Source organism: Setaria viridis, chromosome 7, assembly GCF_005286985.2.
Source record: "Setaria viridis chromosome 7, Setaria_viridis_v4.0, whole genome shotgun sequence".
NCBI lineage: Eukaryota > Viridiplantae > Streptophyta > Magnoliopsida > Poales > Poaceae > Setaria > Setaria viridis.
In genome coordinates, this window is record NC_048269.2 from 24,110,051 (window position 1) to 24,127,309 (window position 17,259).

A 17,259-nucleotide genomic window follows, 5' to 3' on the forward strand; every position below is an offset into this window, starting at 1 on the left:
GATCACACCGTAACCTGGGCCAACCACAACCAACTGAGTTGGTGACCACTTCAACTACCCTTGGTAGGAGGGTCCAAACCAACTATAGATGTCACAAGCTGGCGCCTGCCACTATTTTTTCGAGTTGCCAGCAGTAGCGGACCTATGACCCGGGCTGCAACCCCGGTCAAAAAACCAATGGAAGTTTTGGAGAAGCTAGTTAAACATCAAAGAAGAAAACACGCATGAACTTCTATTAAGCTGTGATCAGTTCTGGTCCTAAAGTTCCTGGGTCCGCCCCTGGTTACCAGTGTAACCAGTGAGGGGATTTTTTTGGCTACCACTAGGATTTGAACCTCGGTTGGTGTCTCCAGCTTACCAAGTTTCGGTAGTGTTCCTCACTTATTAGGTCACTCGCCGTGCTGCTGACGTTTTCTACAGTTCTACTGTGTCGCTTCCTTATCGGTTATACTTCTGAAGTTGTTATTCATTTTTTTTCTTCTTCTTCAATGAACGGCGACGCTTCTGCATTTCAATAAGAAAATAAAAATAGATGAGCAAGGTATGCGCATGCGTCATGAGTGAGTCATGAGTCACTGCTTGCGTGTGTCTTCGTTCCATGTTGTTGGCAAATTCTATCACCTGAAGAAAAGACGGCAAATCAAATCAATCTGATTTTCAGCAGTGCTCTTCATGTCAGTTGTGTACTTGTGTGCCAGGTAGGGCCGTTAAAACCGGTTCGGTACAAAGTTACAAACCGGTCCTAGCCGCTGGAGAGATTTTAAGAGAAATTTAGCAGCAAATATTAAAATACGAGGTAAGTATGCTGAAATTTGAAATGATTCTGATCGATAGGAGGAAAACACTTGAAAAGAACATGTATCGTCTTTTGTTTTTGCCGTCAACAATAAGATGCAGACACTCGTCCAACGAAAAATAAGAGCTACCAGTATTCTGTACTTGCCACAGCATGGTGATCGGTACTATAAAAAAAAATGGTGATCGGTACTATAAAAAAAAAAGATGTGCTAGCGCCCGGACGTCCGTTAAAATTTTTTTATCGAACGCTCCGTCGCAATATTGAAAAATAATTATCGAAACATTAAAAATCAACACTTGCAACATGAAAACATGCACTAAAAATAGTTTTGGAACTCATGCACGCCATCCATCTCATTATAGGATAAAAAATCCCCGTGCGCAGCATTTCATCATGTTTCACGCAACATTCATCAGAAGATAAATTTGCAATACCTTTACGTGCATGAAACATCTTGAATCGTTTCGTGCAACATTTAAAACAGACACATTGCAACAAATAAAAATCACAAGTTGCAACATCTCGAATAGAAACAATCTTGCGATCTCGACAAAATCAAGTATTGCAACAACAAAAAAACATCTCTTACAGCATTGCAACAACAAAAAACATCTCTTACATAATTGGAACAGCGAAAGAAGAAGAGGCCAAAACAAAGAAAATAACTATATGCAACATCGTGAACAAGTTAGTGCAACATCCGATTGCTAGCAAGTTGGACTGTTGCAAACAGATGAAACATCAAAAGCTAACTTTTGCAACGTCCAAAAATTTCTACTGTGACACCATGACGTACCTATTGCAACATGGCCGTTGGGAAGAGAACTATCTTCAGATCTACAAACAGGTCGGTCGCCGGACCCGACGACCCGTACAAGTGAGCTCCGGTTGCTAAACCACTCACGACACTGTCGGCTTCACCGGCTGGCCAGTGGTCAGCAATCGGCGCGGTGTAGGCGCGGCAGACAACTAGCAGCTGTTAGTTTTTGGGTGGGTGGGCGCTAGCGGCGTGTACGCACCTGCCAATCCTGGAGGCCCTGCACATCGTGGGTGCACTTTCACTCATTGGGCTCGCCAACACATCGTGGGTGCGCACAGGCACACAGCAATGGCGGAACTTGTGGATGGAGATAGGACAACAATAACTGGAGACTGCTCCGTTGATGGACGGGTGCAGAGGAGGTTCAGCTGGCAGCTGGGTGAAAGCGGCGCCACCGCGGACGGGAACTCGCCGAAGAAGTGGATGCTGTTAGCGGATTGGAGAGCAAGGAGAGGGAGACGAGGGGGCCCTTGGCACTCGTGAAGCGAACTGGGAACAGCTCATCTTGCGTGTGCGGTGCAGCTCATCTCGGAGAGAGAGGAGACGTGTGCGGTGTGGAGCAGGATAGGATCATCGGACATGAAAAGCAGCCGTTAATTAGAATGGAATAAAACCTCGGGTCCGGTGCTTTGTTATCATCAATGCCATCTGACTGCTTGCCCAGACAGTGCGCCACATGCGTCCGATCTATTGGACATCCGGCACATAGCATTTTCGTAAAAAAAATCTATATATGTGGACTAAAGTAACTACCGACATCGTGCCATGCAACATGGAGAAACCTTATGCGACATATAAATTCCACATTGACTAATAATTCGACAAACCTTTCCATTCATGTGAACTTGTTCTAAGTCTAAGACTAATTTTATAAGGCAAATTGGGCAGGGTGTCTATTAATATAGTTAAGATGGATGATTTGCAGTGAGGTTGATACGAGTATCTGCCACTTGCAGGAGCACATATGGACCGATCATTTTCGCTGGAAGTGAGCAAAATGATTGATTTGACATGAGCAATGTGAACTGTGAAGTTCAAACAAATAATGGCCGGCCAAATAAGATATTAGCCTTTTATTTTGTGGTGCAGCCGTGCAGGAGTACTTTTCGGCTCCTACAAAGCAGCATCACAGCAACGATTGAACTTGATGACGAAGAGTGGATGAAATTGATTATTTGGTGCAGGCTTTTTAACCGGAGCTTCTTTTTTCTTGTGTACTATTTCGTGTACCATGTTGATGCAAAGCAGATTTGAGGCTTCCTACAATGTCGTCTGGTTTGCTGTTGAAGCCCTCCTCAACCTGAAAGTAGGAGAATGTTACCCAACCCAACATCAACGTAACTTTCAACACTGCATACCGTTTAAGATAGTTGCCTTTTAACGTTTTTAGCTTCCTACAGCTAATATATACTCGTACCATTTTTAATATATGACACTTAGAATAAACTAATTGATTCAAAATCCAGGATAGTACGTGTAGTGTGTGCTCAGATGAGGCTAAGGACGATGGTCGTGATCCGGTTAGAAGATAAATTGATAATCATCACAACTTCTCTTTTTGCCGTGATTCAGACCATCCCACCTTGATGTAACGCCCCAAAACGACGGCAGTTGTGTGACACCCCTGCATTAATTTAGAGGATCCGTGTCCAAATAACAAATATGTATGTCTTCACAAGACATTGAATTCTTAATACCCTGATAGACCAAAAAAAGATAAACGAACTTGCCTTTGCCATGATGTTTATGATCAGAGTGCATTCGAGAAAAGGCATGACATTGGTGTCTATGATGCTGAGGTGCAGCCCCTCGACCTCGGTGAGCAACTTCACAAGCACCCCTTTAGCGTCCTTGCAGTGGATCCTCACCGTCACGTTGTCCCCGGAGATCCTCGCGTCGATCTCGGCGTTGCTGGCAGCTGGAGGGTACGACGGTAAGACGGCGTCCTCATCGTTCGGCGTGGCGATGCGCGGCTTCTTGGCGAGCACCGGGGAGAAGCTCCGGCCGTTCTTTCTGCTGCCGTCTTCGAGCACCCTGAGCTTTTCTTGGAGCTCCTTCACGTACCTCACTGCATCTCCCAGGATCGTCGCCTTGTCCGTCTGGTCAGAAATTCACCATCGTATCGTATCTGTGTCAGAGATTTGATATGGAAGAATTGAAGTGCAGGGATTCGATGAAGAGCTAGGACCTTTGTAAGGCCGGGGATGACGGTGGAGAGCTCGATTAAGCGCTGGCTGATTTTCTCCCGACGCTTTCTCTCGGAGATGGTGTGGTCACGCGCGTACGGCGCCGATGACCTTGCGGTGGCGGCATAGTTAATCGGCATGACTTCGTTGCTCAGCCGGGGGGACGCCGAGTGGCTGAAGTCCCACCTCATTGGCTGGCTGGTGCCGCTACCAACGCTGCCCGTCAGGGTTGCGGCGGTGGCACGCTTCACCGAGTCTAGCGACGGCGACAAGCCGTCGCGCTCCATGGCTGGGACTGGGACGGGTGCGTTGCCGCCACCGTCCGAGCCGCTGTTGGTGTCGCCTGCGCTCCAGCTGGTTGCGGCCCACCGGCGGGCCTCCAGCACTGGTGGTCTCCCCGGTACTGTGCAATCCGGTGATGCCGGGTGCCCGAACTGATCCGGAAGCGAGACGATGGTGACTTCGCTGCCGCTGTCGTCAGCGGCGGGAACCGGAGGGGGCTCCTGCTGCTCCTGCAGCGTGCTCAGGGCCCACTGCATGAACAGGCCGGAGTCGTCCATGATCTCCGATGTTGCTACCTGTAGAAGCGGCAACACGAAGGAGCACCGAGAAATCAGAAGCGGTTTCTGTCAAGAACTCTTGAATTTGTGACGGTGTTCCCTCACGTATCCGGCGTGAAGACATGAGAAATGGTGCTTTATAGATATATAAGAAAGGATTGGTGCAAAAAGAAACTGTAATTTGTTTGAATTTGGTCAAAGAACTGCCAGCATTTGGAAGAATGTTAGCTGAGACGACTGGCAATCCGCACGGTCCACAGTGATTCGTCCATCATAGTAGGAAAAAACGACTTGCAAATGCAAAACAGTAGCAACAAAAAGTTTGTAGGCAGCAAGATCGATCATGGATTTGCCCATAATTACCTAGGCTGGCAGATCAAAAGGCAGAGAGAAGGAACAGATGCAAAAAGCTTGTGAACACACAGCCTAGAGAAGATGCGAAGTACATACCTCCCAGACCTTGGAGAGCTAGATGATGGTTTACTATGGACAGCAGGGACAAGTAGGAAGATCACAGTTCAGACTCAGATAAGCAGATTTTGGGTTTCATTGGCTTGTTCCCTCTTAATGGAGCATGCAACAATTTGTATATATAATACTATTCGACCTCTGTCCATCTGGATCTGGGGATGGGCTGGGCTGCCAGGCCAGGAGATAGCTATTGCACGTCACACTATATTGTTTGTAGGTGGCCAATGGTCATTACTGTTGTCCTTATAGCCCTTTGGTAATATACCCTCGAGAAAATTGGATACCTCGTTGTTCAATGGACATGCCGAATGCTGCAACATGTACCACCTCACCTCTATCCTAAATCATACGTTGTTTTGGCCTTTTAGATTTATAGATTTTATTATACCATTATACGTGCATTACGTACGTGTAGATGCATAGCAAAAATTATAAATTGATAAGAAGTCAAAACAACCGAGGAAGTATATATTAGCAATTTTGCAATCATTTTTTGCACCTGTGTTTAGATAACGCCCTTGTGCGGATGAGACTGCGGATCAGTTTGACCCAAGCTGCGTTTCGCCCGCAAAGGACAAAGATGTGTTTCGGTCCATCTTCTGACCAAATTAGGCAGCCTCTCCCTTTCCTCCAAAAGCCAAGAAAACAGAACCAAACAATTTTTCCGCGAGATCGTGATAATATAGCTTAATCCCACCAAAATGATATTGTTAACCCCACAAAGATGCACAATATCCATGAGATCTGATATTTCTGATGTGACCTCCTGTTATCCAAAAAAAAAAAGATCATATAATCAACATCAAAGGTGCAACTAGTGACTTTCCCAATGAAGCCACTGATGCGGTTGAGAAGCTGACATGAAAGAAAGATTTTCCCAGATATTCTGGAGAAATTGCGTAGCTGTCCTTTCTTAGTTAGATAATGGAATACCGGTTCTGGCCTCTGCATCAAACGATTTGAAATCATATAATCTTGTGGAAATCATTTGTCACCCAAGCATGTGATCAACTAATCTGCAAAGTGCCTCTTTGGAATATCGTACCCGATATTCCGATATTCATAAAAGGATAATGGCGCATCGTTGGGACGCAGTAATGTTCCTCTATCAATTCTTCACACATAGCACTTTTTGTAACATAGGATTGCATTGTCAAAGATTTACCAAAGGTTAATTTTTCTTCTTCACTTCTCTAAGGATTATGAACGCTACTCCGACCCACATGCTTATAATTTCTGTAAATCAAACGAACACGTTGTAGTGATAAATAGGTTTGAAAATGTTTCTTCCTTGTTTGATCTCTTAGTTGCACGAGCTTGTGCACCGTGACTTTAAAGCATTCACCGCCGATTTTCTCGAAGAATTTTGCTTGTTATTTCTGTTTTTTCCCTCCTTATACATCTGCGAGAGGGTCGAGTTAATCTCGAAAAAGACCTAAAAGCCACCTGCTCCAGCCCAGCCCATCAGAAACTCAGCACACGCGCTGGCGCAGCGTCACAGTCACTTTCCTCGCCTCTGCGACGAGGGAAAAAAAACACGCACGCTTTGATGGGTTTCGTCACAACGTGTTTGGTGTCCTGCACGGGGTTGAGCCAGGCTCACCGCATGCATGCAGGGCGTCAGTTTGGTTGCCAGGTCTAATCTCCGAATCAGGCTGTGCGTGTGCCAAAGAGCCCCGCGGTCAGGATCGGGAGGAACGAGAGGAGCGGCCGTTTCTGCCGGATCTAGCTCGCACGGTGCAGGCGAGCGCGCGGGGCTTAGCAGGAAGGGAAAAAGGATCGGCTAATTTTTAGGTGAGGTAAGCAAACACGAGGTGCATCGGATCTGACTGTCCGGTGTAGGTAAGCAACAAAAACCTTCTGCATCTAGCGCCGGCGCGGGCCTGGATGCGTGGTGCGAGCCAGGCTGAGGTGAAACGAGAACCAATCACGCCCTAGCATCCAGCCGTCCCCGGCCGCCTTCCTCCTCCCTTGATCCCCCGTCCCTGTCGTCTAGACGAGCGAGCCGCCCCCGCCGATGACAACTCCAAGTTGGACGACGAACCCTTTGACCGAATACTAATCCCCGCGGCGAAACGAACTCTTCCACCTGCTCGAACTGTCCAACACCACCACCTGCGCCCAACTCCCCCGATCCTCAAAAGGCTCCGATCCGATTCCCAGCGCCTTCTCCCGCTGCGTGCGCACGTGCGCCCCACCCCACCGCCAGCGCTTCCCCCCGCTCCGCCCCCTCGCGAGCCGCGTTCCATCCGTGCCGGGGGCGTCGGATCCGGCGGCCCCTCGATGCGGTCGCCGGCGCTCCTGGCCGCCGTCGTGGCGGCGCTGCTGCTCGCGGCCGGCGCCAGGGCGGCGACGGAGGAGGCCTACGTCACGCTGCTGTACGGCGACGAGTTCGTGCTCGGCGTGCGCGTCCTGGGCAAGTCCCTCCGCGACACCGGCACGCGGCGGGACATGGTCGTGCTTGTCTCCGACGGCGTCTCCGAGTACTCGCGGAAGCTCCTCCAGGTCTGCTGATGCTCCAGCTCACTACAATTCGGCCTCGATGTTTGAACGCTTAGGCGGATTGGTAGCTCCGTGAAGCGTCCGTGCGGTAGTGCATAGTCGTGCAGGGTTGGAATCGAGGCTGCTGTTGCTCGTTTTAGGGCTGCTCGCTGCGATCTCCAACGTCAAATTGGTTACAATTTTGGGTAGTCTCCTCCTGAATTTTGTGTCATCGAGTGGTGTGGAGCTGGGGGCGGGTCACTCTAGCGGTGTTATTGATTTCTTAACTACATTTAGTATTATTTATTTATTTATGTTTCTCTGAGTCGGACATTCAAGTCTTGACGTCTTGTAGATCTAGTGTCAGTTTGATCCAGTAGCCAAAATGACCTTGCATATATTTCAGGCAGATGGTTGGATTGTGAATCGTATAACATTACTGGCTAATCCTAATCAAGTGAGGCCAAAGAGGTTTTGGGGTGTCTACACCAAGCTAAAGATATTCAACATGACAAGCTTCAAAAAGGGTACGTTGCAATTAGGTTTGCAGTTCATCAGGGTATCTTCTGTGTAATGGCTTTCACTTTGGTCCTGTCTAGTGAGTGCTCTAATATGGTTCTGTTTCCCCAGTTGTTTACCTTGATGCAGATACTATAGTTGTGAAAAGTATCGACGATCTTTTCAAGTGCGGGCAGTTCTGTGGGAACTTGAAGCATTCTGAAAGAATGAATTCTGGTGTGATGGTTGTTGAACCCTCTGAAACTCTTTTCAACGATATGATCAACCAAGTGGGTAGTTTGCCTTCTTACACTGGAGGTCTGTGCACATCTTTTCCCATTCTGCATGTTCCTTTTTTTTCACATAATTCCTTTCTGAGAAGGCCATAGTAGTCCATTACTCCATTTTTATTTATCTACTGTTCTGGAAAACAAATTGATTGACAATAAATGGTTTTATAAAAATATCCAAATATAATAATACATGTGGAGAAGGGTTCCTGTTTTCGAAATCGTGCCTGAGCATTTGTTTCATTGTAAAATAACTTATAATTTCATATAATTCTTTATGAGATGAATGTTTTATTTGCATATAAAAAATAGTTAGTTACCTTAAAAAGTAATCACATACAGTGTTGACAGTATAAGCCCTCACCGATTAACTGTTTATAGAACTAGCCTAAGGGCATGGTGGTCAATGAAAGTATACAATCTCACCTTGGCCTGCCATGACCAGCCTCCACGGGCCATGGCAATCTTTCTGCAAGTTTTCCAGTGGCAACACTTCTTCAGCCCTCAGCTGTGCATTCCTGATGGAGAAACATCATTTGTATTCCATGGCTGCACATGAACAATTTTTTGTGCTAAACAGAGCCTATAGCCATGTATTGTTTGTATGTTGGCATCTTGCTATATATTGCCACTCATAGCTTCAATTTTTTCCCTGGCCAATCAGTTGCTCCAGGCCTTCTGATACCAGACTATTCTTCTGTTCTACTATCCCCAACAACTCCGAAATCCCGATTGCTCCGAGCCTGGAATTTCCTCTTGACCAATTATTTTGTGTTCTTTTAATGTCTTCAGCATGTTAGTGATTCAATATTTTTAATCTTTCTAATCTGAAATGCTGAATGAATTCATGCAGGGGATCAAGGTTTTCTAAATTCATATTATTCTGATTTTGCCAACTCCCGTGTCTTTGAGCCAGACTCACCTTTAACTCCTGAACCGAAGACACAACGCCTTTCTACCTTGTATAATGCTGATGTCGGTCTTTACATGCTAGCCAACAAGGTAACGCTCCTTATATGTGATTGTGTATTGGTCAGACCCAGTATCTTAGCCATCCTTCACAATTAAGTGGTGTACTGCAACATGATTGCTTCACTCACTTGATTTACCACCACCACTCCTGTTTGTCAGCACATGCCAACTATCAAGGTTAACTAGAGTATTGTCAGCCTTTTCATGTCATCGATTTTTGTGTCATCAATCTTATGCAAGTTAATCATCACAAAATCATTGTGAAACAATTATATTGAACTTGTTCTTCCAGCTTTATCTAAGGAGTACAATTGTCATTTGATCTGCCTCTTGTTCTCTCTAAAAAAGACCACCTGGAATATGGTTGCAAATGTTTCAATTGATTACTTTTGACTTCTCTTTCAGGATTCCTATAGTATTTCGAATTTATTGAAGAAGGTCTTTAGAATCAGAACCATACACCTGTGTTTTAACTGTGTTTACAACCTTTTGAGTACCCTCTGATTGTTTATTTATGTGTGCCCTATAGCTTGGTGTTTGGGTTAGATTATGGACCTGACTTTCTATTTTTTTGTCATAGTGGATGGTTGATGAAAAAGAATTAAGAGTCATACATTACACGCTGGGTCCCCTAAAACCCTGGGACTGGTTCACAGCTTGGCTTGTAAAACCTGTTGAAATATGGCAGGTAACACCCATTTTATCATTTTTTTTTGCTCACTTTCGCATGCAATTTTTGAAGTAAAAATGGCAAGAATGTTATAATCATGCTCTCTGTTGTTGCAGGATATTAGGCAAACACTTGAAGAATCTCTCCCAGGAACTGGTGGGGGAAGGAACCCTCATGACCAGCTAGTTGTAAAAATATTGTTCATTCTCCCATTTTGCTTGCTGTTATTTGGTTATTACCAATCATGTTTTCAGGTTATACTCTATTTCTTGTAGCTATTATTTTTATTCAACATTTTTCGTAACATGATTTTGAGGAGTTCTTCACCTTCTCATTTCATCATGATGTTTCTGACAGACAAACAAGGAGTTGATAAGTTTAAGATCTCTATGTGCGTTTGCTAGAAGAGCTCGCCACAAATACAAGTCTGAAGAGTCACTTCCATCTTATTCAGTGGTTGGTTCAGCATCTTCATTCAGTATTTCTAACCAAAGGGTTAGCCCTCTGCTCTTCAGCAACAAATCCGCATTTCAACTTGAAATTTGATTACTGCTGAATGTTGCTTATTATATCATTCTGTCACCTTTTGGAACAATTATGAAATCTAAAGAGGTTTCTTTCATGATTCCAAATGCCTGCTTCGGACCTTGATTCGAATATTTCGACTATTGATTAAGCGTCCATCCTGCGCAAAACTGGACCACGAGGATATCTTGCTCTATTTGAAAATTTAAACCTGTTTCTTTCACATCCTTTTATGATATTCTTACTGAAGCATATTGCTTATATGATGTCGGTCTGATGGTTGCTTGACACTGCTGCAGTTATCAAATGGGACACATTCAAAGCTTCCTCTTTATTTTGGGGCAATCGCAGTGCTAGTCTGCTTTGTGTCTGCTGGTTTCTCTCTGGCCTTTGCTTTTGCTATCATTCCACGGCAGGTTATGCCATGGACAGGATTGCTGCTGATGTTTGAGTGGACCTTTGTGTCATTCTTCTTATTGTTTGGGAGCTATCTTCGCTTTGTTTATCGATGGGGAAGTATCAGTGCAAATCATGTGGGATTTAGCAATTCTGATTCATCAGAGAATCATATGGGTTCAGGTATGTTGAACTATGCAACCTCTTGCATAGTTTCGTTATCCTTTGTTTTAAACAATTTGTTCCTTTTGCAGGCCATCAGCGGAATATGTCCGACTGTGATATGGATGCAACATTTTACTGGATAGGAATGGCGGCTATAGCTACTGTTGCTGTATTGCTACCAACTATCTTGGGTATAACTGCATTATTCACAAAGTAAGACACGTGATTGGCTTCTTTCTATACCCCCTCTTTAATAGTATAAAGAAAAGTTGTGCGGAAATTTAGTGTCTTGAGCATATAGAGATTTGTCCCATGTTCCAGTGTTATCATGGGCTATGGAAGAGAAGGGTTTCAGAACTCGGGATTGGGGGCTGCATTGAGGTGATGGTAGGGTGCTGGTGCGGGGGCTGTGGCCATGGGCTGTACCTGGGAACATAACTGATAGTGTAAACTTTACAAATTGACTAGTTGATTATTAGAAGGTCAGTGTGCCTCTTCCATTCATAACTCGTAAGGGGTGGCTTTACATAGGGCAGTGTCAAATTCTGTTGCTAGCTTACGCAGATCGTATAACTTAAGTACAATATATCATGCACGCAAAGCTTCTGATTATGTCAAAAGTGTTCTGGGTTAAGTCTGAGGATCATGTATTGAAAGCTGTTTGATCTTTCTTGCCAATAAGTGATTTGAGTTCATGAACGTTTTTTTTTTTCCTTTGGCAGGTTAGGACTAATGGTTGCTGGTGGTGTTGTGCTGGCATCTTTTATGACATATGCTGCAGAGCATCTTGCTATCTCAGCCTTCAACAAGGGTCAGAAAGACAGAAATGGGTCAAGAACTAGAAGCTCTTGTTTTTAAAGCCACGTAAATTTTGTACCTACACCATTGATCCCTGTTGTATTGTAGGTTTGTACACAAACAGAAAGAATGATGGTTCCTTTTTAACACATGGTTGCCTGCCCAGGGCCCCTTTTTTGTAGCACTGACGTCACGCTGTCAACTAGTGGTAAATATGTTCCCAAATGTTGTGTCTACTGCACGGTTGGCGCACACGGTAAATCTCGGCTATAGAGCATTCGCTGCTATTTGTTTGTTAAATGTTGTTGGTTACTCCACCGTGTTAGCTATACTGTGATGGCAGCTTTCTGAAGGAACATAAATAGATGGAATCCTAAATTCATCGTTGGTTACAAGTACAATTGTGAAATCCGGTATGCTTGCTTTTATCCGTTCATGTTATCAGGTGATAGCTGTTACTGAAATGGATTAATCGTGGATCACATCATACATCACATCAAATGTTTCTATCTGATATGGTAACTTTTGTCATTTTAAAGATTCGACACCTTATATCGATATATGGCAATTCAAAATGTTTCCATCGCTTCGCCAGTATTTTCGTTTATCGAGAGGATCGGTTCGTCAGGTTTGGCATGGATTCCAATTCCATTTCTCCATTTCAGATGATATAGCATTTTTACATCATATGCATTCGCAGAGCTTGTGGGTTGTGACGGGGACGGCGATGCTCCATAAAACTTGTTGCAGTGCCAGTACCTTTTATTTATTCATTCAAGAACTGGCACTGCATATCTGCAATTATTTTCTTGCCGCAGGTCATGGAATGGATCATGAGAGAGAGGCCCTACAAGCTGAGTGAGCTTGATTACTCATTTCTCCTGGAGTTCACGGCTAAAGTCCATGGCATTTCTGAGGCCGAAAGCCTTTTCCTTCGCGTTTCTAAGGAATACCAGAAAGAGCTGCTCTACAACAACCTTGTCATGGCTGCTTTGGATCTGGGTCTAATTAAGCATTCCTATGCGTACATGAGGAAAATGAGGGAGTTGTCCCTGCCAATTTCGCCTTATGTTTACAACCGCATGATCATCCTCCATTCTTCACTTGGGTGCAGGAAAACTAGATCCAAGATCCTTTCTCAGATGAAAGCTGATCGTGTAACCCCTCACACTTCAACCTACAACATCCTGTTGAAGATACAGGCCAATAATCACAACATTGATGGGGTAGCGAGAATGTTCAATTCCAGTGAGATCACTTAGGCCCCGTTTGGATCATTGGAATTGAATTCCATCCTAATAATCATAATTTAGACACAAATTAATTAAGCTAATATAATTGTATGTGGAATATAGTTGTATATTATAGTTGGTGATATGGGAGAGATACTTATATGCTGCACTTCTACTATAGAGAAGCGAGTCCAAGAGCGTGCTATAAGAATTGAATTCCATTCTAATAATCATAATCTATAGAATCAATTTCCATCTCCCACCCTATGAATTTAAGATAGGCTTATATCTAAACTTTGGAAAGTTATGGAATGCCACATTCCAACATAAATTAGCCTACTCCATTAAATAGATTTCAATTCCTTCAAAATGAAGGAACCAAACGGGACCTTATGGAATTCTAGCTATTGCGCATGCTGTAGCGAGGCTGTATACTGTTTGCCAGACATATGTAGAAGCCATTGAGAATTCCATGACAGGTGATAACTGGTCAGCACTGGAAATTCTTTTGATCTTATATGGATACTCATTTCTGAAGTTAAAGGAGACTGACAATGTTCTTGGAGCATGACTGCAAGAATTTCTGCGTCGTCTGTTATGAAAAAGTGGAATCCATATCATCTCTTAGTTTGGATTCAGAATAATTAATTATATATGTTTTCAGGTTAGTACACAATGGTTGAAGTGGTCCTGTAGGCCTGAGCAACTGTGTAGTTTTTGCAGCTCTTTTGTACATTTAATTGTTTTATAGTATGCATTTTCAGTAGGGAACTCACCTGCTGCTGTATCCAAAAAAGGGAAAAGAAAAGGAGCCCGACAATTCTACATTGGGCTTTCTTGATCCCCAGGAATGAGCCACTTCTCCATCGACGAAGGTCAACTGTTCGGAGGTCGCAAAGAATATCATCAATTTTATCAATAGAATGGGTGTTGTAAACTTTACGGATGTTCAAGTAGTCAAATCACAATGCTGAAATGTAAACGACAGATACATGAAAATGTGCACTGATTTGATCGTCTCCATTTGCCATATACATATAGCTGTTCTGCAATGTGCAGTTGCTGATTATAGGCCAACGTCCCATGGAAGATTTTGTTAAAACTATGAAAATCCTGTGTCTGAGAATGTTACCAGTTGTCTGCATTATATGTGACAACCTAGTTGTGTGCTATGAAGTTAAGAGTGCCAATACCAAAAAAAAAAAAAAAATGAAAGGAGCACTAGTACTTTGTAGCATCATGTATGTATAAATTCATTTGCTAATTCCCAGTGACATAAGAGAAATCTTAATTCTCAATATGGCTTGCTATATTAGGGATTGTAGACTTAACTGTCCCAACAAATCTGTTTGTGGTGCACTCTCAATTTGGGTCACACTGCGATTATTGCTGCCCCGGTCATAGTGACACTGGCAATTTGGAGTAGAAACATAGAGATCCAAGCAGACTCGATGATGTTTCTTACACTAGAATAACTTCTTAATAGGGCACTCTTGTAACAAACAAAAACTAGTTCAACTCAGGAATGCCCACAAAACTACATAATGACATGCCATACCAGTAACTGAGCCGAAATCAGAATATATATTCCAAGCGCACAAAAGAACAATATTCATCAGATATTGGAACTGACATTTCGACTCCTTTTCCATGATGAAGCTACATACATGGTATGTAAGAGAGAGGCAGGATGGCATATACATTCCTAAAATTATTAACCTTGAGATGTTATTGAAGCTAATCATGGTAATAGCTACCAATGGGGCATGGTCTGTAGGTTTTATTGAAGAGAGCGACAGCACTCTGGTACCTACTGTGGCCTCCTCCTCGTTCTTCTTGTGACTGTGGACTCCGAAGGCCTTGCACGCCTACTTGACCCAGGCTCCCCCACTATAACAGCTGTGGTGCTAGAATTCGACAGTTGCTCCACAGATGATGACTGCTGAGGAGCTGCAGGAGCCACAGGTGCAGTATTGTTGGCATTAGAAGGTGGCAATGGTATCTGATTGCTGCTCTCAGAGGCAACATTGCCCATATGCAGCATTATTGCAGTTGCAGGTACGGAAGATGATGCATTGTTATCTTGCCTTTGCTGTCTCCGAGCCCTAGCCCTTTGCCGGCCTGCAGGAACCACAGTCATCTCGATACCCGTTGGGCTTGGGAGGCCTCTCACTATGCCCTGGTTTTCTATCAACTGCCTCACCACCGTTGCAATTCCTCTTGTGTCTGTCATTTGCAGCTGCTGCCTCAGGCTCTCCCTTCTGTTTGCTCGCGGCCTGGGTGGCATATCAAGGTTGGCAGAATCCCCTTCTTCACCGCCTCTTCCATAAATTGGAGTGACATTCACTTCGAGCACCTCACCCTTGCAGACAGGACACTCAGAGTTGGCTGAATGTGCATGAAGCCACTGGTACAAGCACGGCCAGCAGAAGAGGTGACCGCAAGGTGTAACCACGGGCTGTTTAGCCGGGTCAAGACAGATATTGCACTCAAAGCTGGAGCTACACTCACAGCAACCATCTTTCTTAGCAGCACCCTTTCCACCCACCTTCTTGTCGCTATCCATCTTCTGCCGCCTTGCTGCTTCTAAAGAGTTATGGGTACGTTGGATTGCCCAGACCAGCCTATCGGCGTCCGGACTAGCTGCCCGTTGGCTGCGGTTCACTGATCCTGGCCTCACAATGCTGTGCTGCTGGCTAATCTGGATCACCCTTTGAAAGCGGAGCTCCGGAGTCCCTTCTTCAATTGCAGATGCCCCTCGAAGGGACTGACGCAGTGTGCTTGTGTTAACCATCTCCATTCTACTACCAGGCTGCACAAACCTTTCCACCCATGGTGTAAAGCCATCCCCTTCCAACCCAGAGGCAGCCACCAGTGGCTGTGAGACATTGGCATCATCCACTGGTGCCAGTTCAGGAGCATCAGTGTCCTCTTCACCATCGGTGCTGTGGCCATCAAGCCAGGCATAAACAATGGGATCAAGCATTGGCTGCTCCTCCGGCGTAGAGAGTGCATTTGACGGCGAGTAGGCCGCTGCCCGTGCGAGCGATTCCTCAGGCTCGCCAGTTCTTGGGGCATCCGGTGTAGGAACGGTCGAGTTGGGAATCAGCAACGGGCAATCAAGCGTAGCGTCGAGCCGGCCCGGAGGCCGCGGCAATGGAGGGAGGCCAAGGTACAAGTTTAGATCCATGCGCCTCCTGCTCCGGCTGCCCTCCGCAGCCTCCTCGCCCGCCATTCCTGTGCAAACACAGAAGCCGCTTGCTCTCCGTAGATTAATAAAAAAACTTACACATTCTCAGGGCATCCGGAGAGTGTGAAGGGTCCTAGGTCCTTAAGGTCGACCTCATACATAGCAGGGCAGGTCCTGCTTGAGACCCGGCCTCAAGGAATAAAAGCGCCGTCCGCTGGCCCCTGCCTCGTCCACGCAGTGACAGCCGATCCAAAGGACCTGGCTCCGGTCGCCCGTGAACCCGCTCCCCGGCGAGATTAGCACCAGAACGGCGCGAGCGGACGGTGGAAGGGGAGGCTCGGCCGACGACGTTGGAGGGAGCGGAGGAGGCGGCCGAGGACGAAGCGCTGCCTCCCGCGGCAGATCCGCGGCGAGCTTGGGGCGGCCTCCCGCTCCCGCCCCACGGCCTACCAGCGCCTGGAGCCACCGGTGTCGTCGCCTTCTTCGTGAGGCACGGAGCAGCGAGGGGATCGGAGGGACGAGAGGGAGGAGCGGCGCAACAGAGGTTGCCGCATCCTCTCCCACGGCCGGATCGGGATCAGACGCCGGTGGGGGCTCTTGTGCTCGCGCGGGATGGGAGGAGGAAGCGGCGCTGTGATTGGAGGCGGAACCGGTTGGGGGCGGCGGAGGGACGGGGCGGTGTGCGAAGAAGAAAGGCGACGGGGAAACTATGGATGGGGGTGGGGCGCTGGGGGGATTTGGTTTTTATTTGTGTGGGGGTCCCACCCGTAAGACCGGCCTCAGGGTTAACAGCTTTGACCTCACGGCCTCACCCCGAACAAATGAGGCCCGGCCTGGCCCAAGCCCGCCGGGTTACGCGGCTCCAATAAATACTAATTAGGACTGGGGGCCTGAAAAAATATAGGCGGGTTTGGCCCTGTCCGACTGTTTATTTCAATTACTTTTACATGTGAAAGTGGTGGGTGGGCCGGCCCGTAAAATCCAGCCCGATACTCGCTTTTTGTGAGTGGACATGGGCATGATTTTTGGACCTAAAGCATTTCTTCTTAAGCCCGACCCAATGTTTACTTTGGTCTACTCGACCTACCATAAGACCAGTATTATCCATATTAAGAGCGTGTTTGGACTGCTCCACTTAAAAAAAAAAGCTCCACTTCACCAACTTCACCTTTTTTACTCCACTCCACCAACTCCAGAAAAATAAGG

The 17,259-nt window shown here is 45.8% G+C and overlaps 3 protein-coding genes across 5 annotated transcripts; 1 reads left to right on the forward strand and 2 right to left on the reverse strand.

Moving 5' to 3' along the window:
* Positions 1-2,608: 2,608 nt before the first annotated feature.
* On the reverse strand, positions 2,609-5,048 carry LOC117863211 (transcription factor bHLH25). Of its 3 annotated transcripts, none has more exons than XR_011898856.1 (4): positions 4,816-5,048; positions 3,808-4,383; positions 3,202-3,718; positions 2,609-2,919 (listed from the first exon to the last, which is right to left on the reverse strand). XR_011898856.1 is itself a non-coding variant. In XM_034746829.2 (4 exons), exons 2-4 carry the CDS (start codon positions 4,363-4,365, stop codon positions 2,809-2,811), a joined length of 1,038 nt encoding a protein of 345 aa, XP_034602720.1. In that variant the 5' UTR covers positions 4,366-4,383; positions 4,816-5,045; the 3' UTR covers positions 2,609-2,808. The 3 variants fall into 3 exon arrangements, 1 of the variants encoding a protein (XP_034602720.1); XR_011898855.1 differs by having other exon boundaries at positions 3,094-3,718; XM_034746829.2 differs by having other exon boundaries at positions 3,350-3,718; positions 4,816-5,045.
* Positions 5,049-6,843: 1,795 nt separating this feature from the next.
* Positions 6,844-11,856, forward strand: LOC117863581 (inositol phosphorylceramide glucuronosyltransferase 1). Its single transcript, XM_034747371.2, has 10 exons — positions 6,844-7,341; positions 7,724-7,844; positions 7,948-8,133; positions 8,959-9,107; positions 9,658-9,765; positions 9,864-10,001; positions 10,105-10,242; positions 10,572-10,851; positions 10,923-11,046; positions 11,556-11,856. Exons 1-10 carry the CDS (start codon positions 7,120-7,122, stop codon positions 11,689-11,691), a joined length of 1,602 nt encoding a protein of 533 aa, XP_034603262.1. The 5' UTR covers positions 6,844-7,119; the 3' UTR covers positions 11,692-11,856.
* Positions 11,857-14,428: 2,572 nt separating this feature from the next.
* LOC117863582 (uncharacterized) lies at positions 14,429-16,773 on the reverse strand. Its single transcript, XM_034747372.2, has one exon. The coding sequence runs from the start codon at positions 16,096-16,098 to the stop codon at positions 14,674-14,676; it is 1,425 nt and encodes a 474-aa protein (XP_034603263.1). The 5' UTR covers positions 16,099-16,773; the 3' UTR covers positions 14,429-14,673.
* Positions 16,774-17,259: the final 486 nt, after the last annotated feature.

Excerpts from the sequence above, each read along its gene's own strand:
- LOC117863211 (XM_034746829.2), bottom strand. The coding sequence starts at position 4,365 with ATGGACGACTCCGGCCTGTTCATGCAGTGGGCCCTGAGCACGCTGCAG. Across the intron at positions 3,719-3,807 it reads TCATCCCCGGCCTTACAAAG|ACGGACAAGGCGACGATCCT; the intron begins GTCCTAGCTCTT and ends ATTTCTGACCAG. Across the intron at positions 2,920-3,349 it reads TCATAAACATCATGGCAAAG|GTTGAGGAGGGCTTCAACAG; the intron begins GCAAGTTCGTTT and ends TCCTACTTTCAG.
- LOC117863581 (XM_034747371.2), top strand. The coding sequence starts at position 7,120 with ATGCGGTCGCCGGCGCTCCTGGCCGCCGTCGTGGCGGCGCTGCTGCTC. Across the intron at positions 7,342-7,723 it reads ACTCGCGGAAGCTCCTCCAG|GCAGATGGTTGGATTGTGAA; the intron begins GTCTGCTGATGC and ends CATATATTTCAG. Across the intron at positions 10,002-10,104 it reads ATTACCAATCATGTTTTCAG|ACAAACAAGGAGTTGATAAG; the intron begins GTTATACTCTAT and ends TGTTTCTGACAG.
- LOC117863582 (XM_034747372.2), bottom strand. The coding sequence starts at position 16,098 with ATGGCGGGCGAGGAGGCTGCGGAGGGCAGCCGGAGCAGGAGGCGCATG.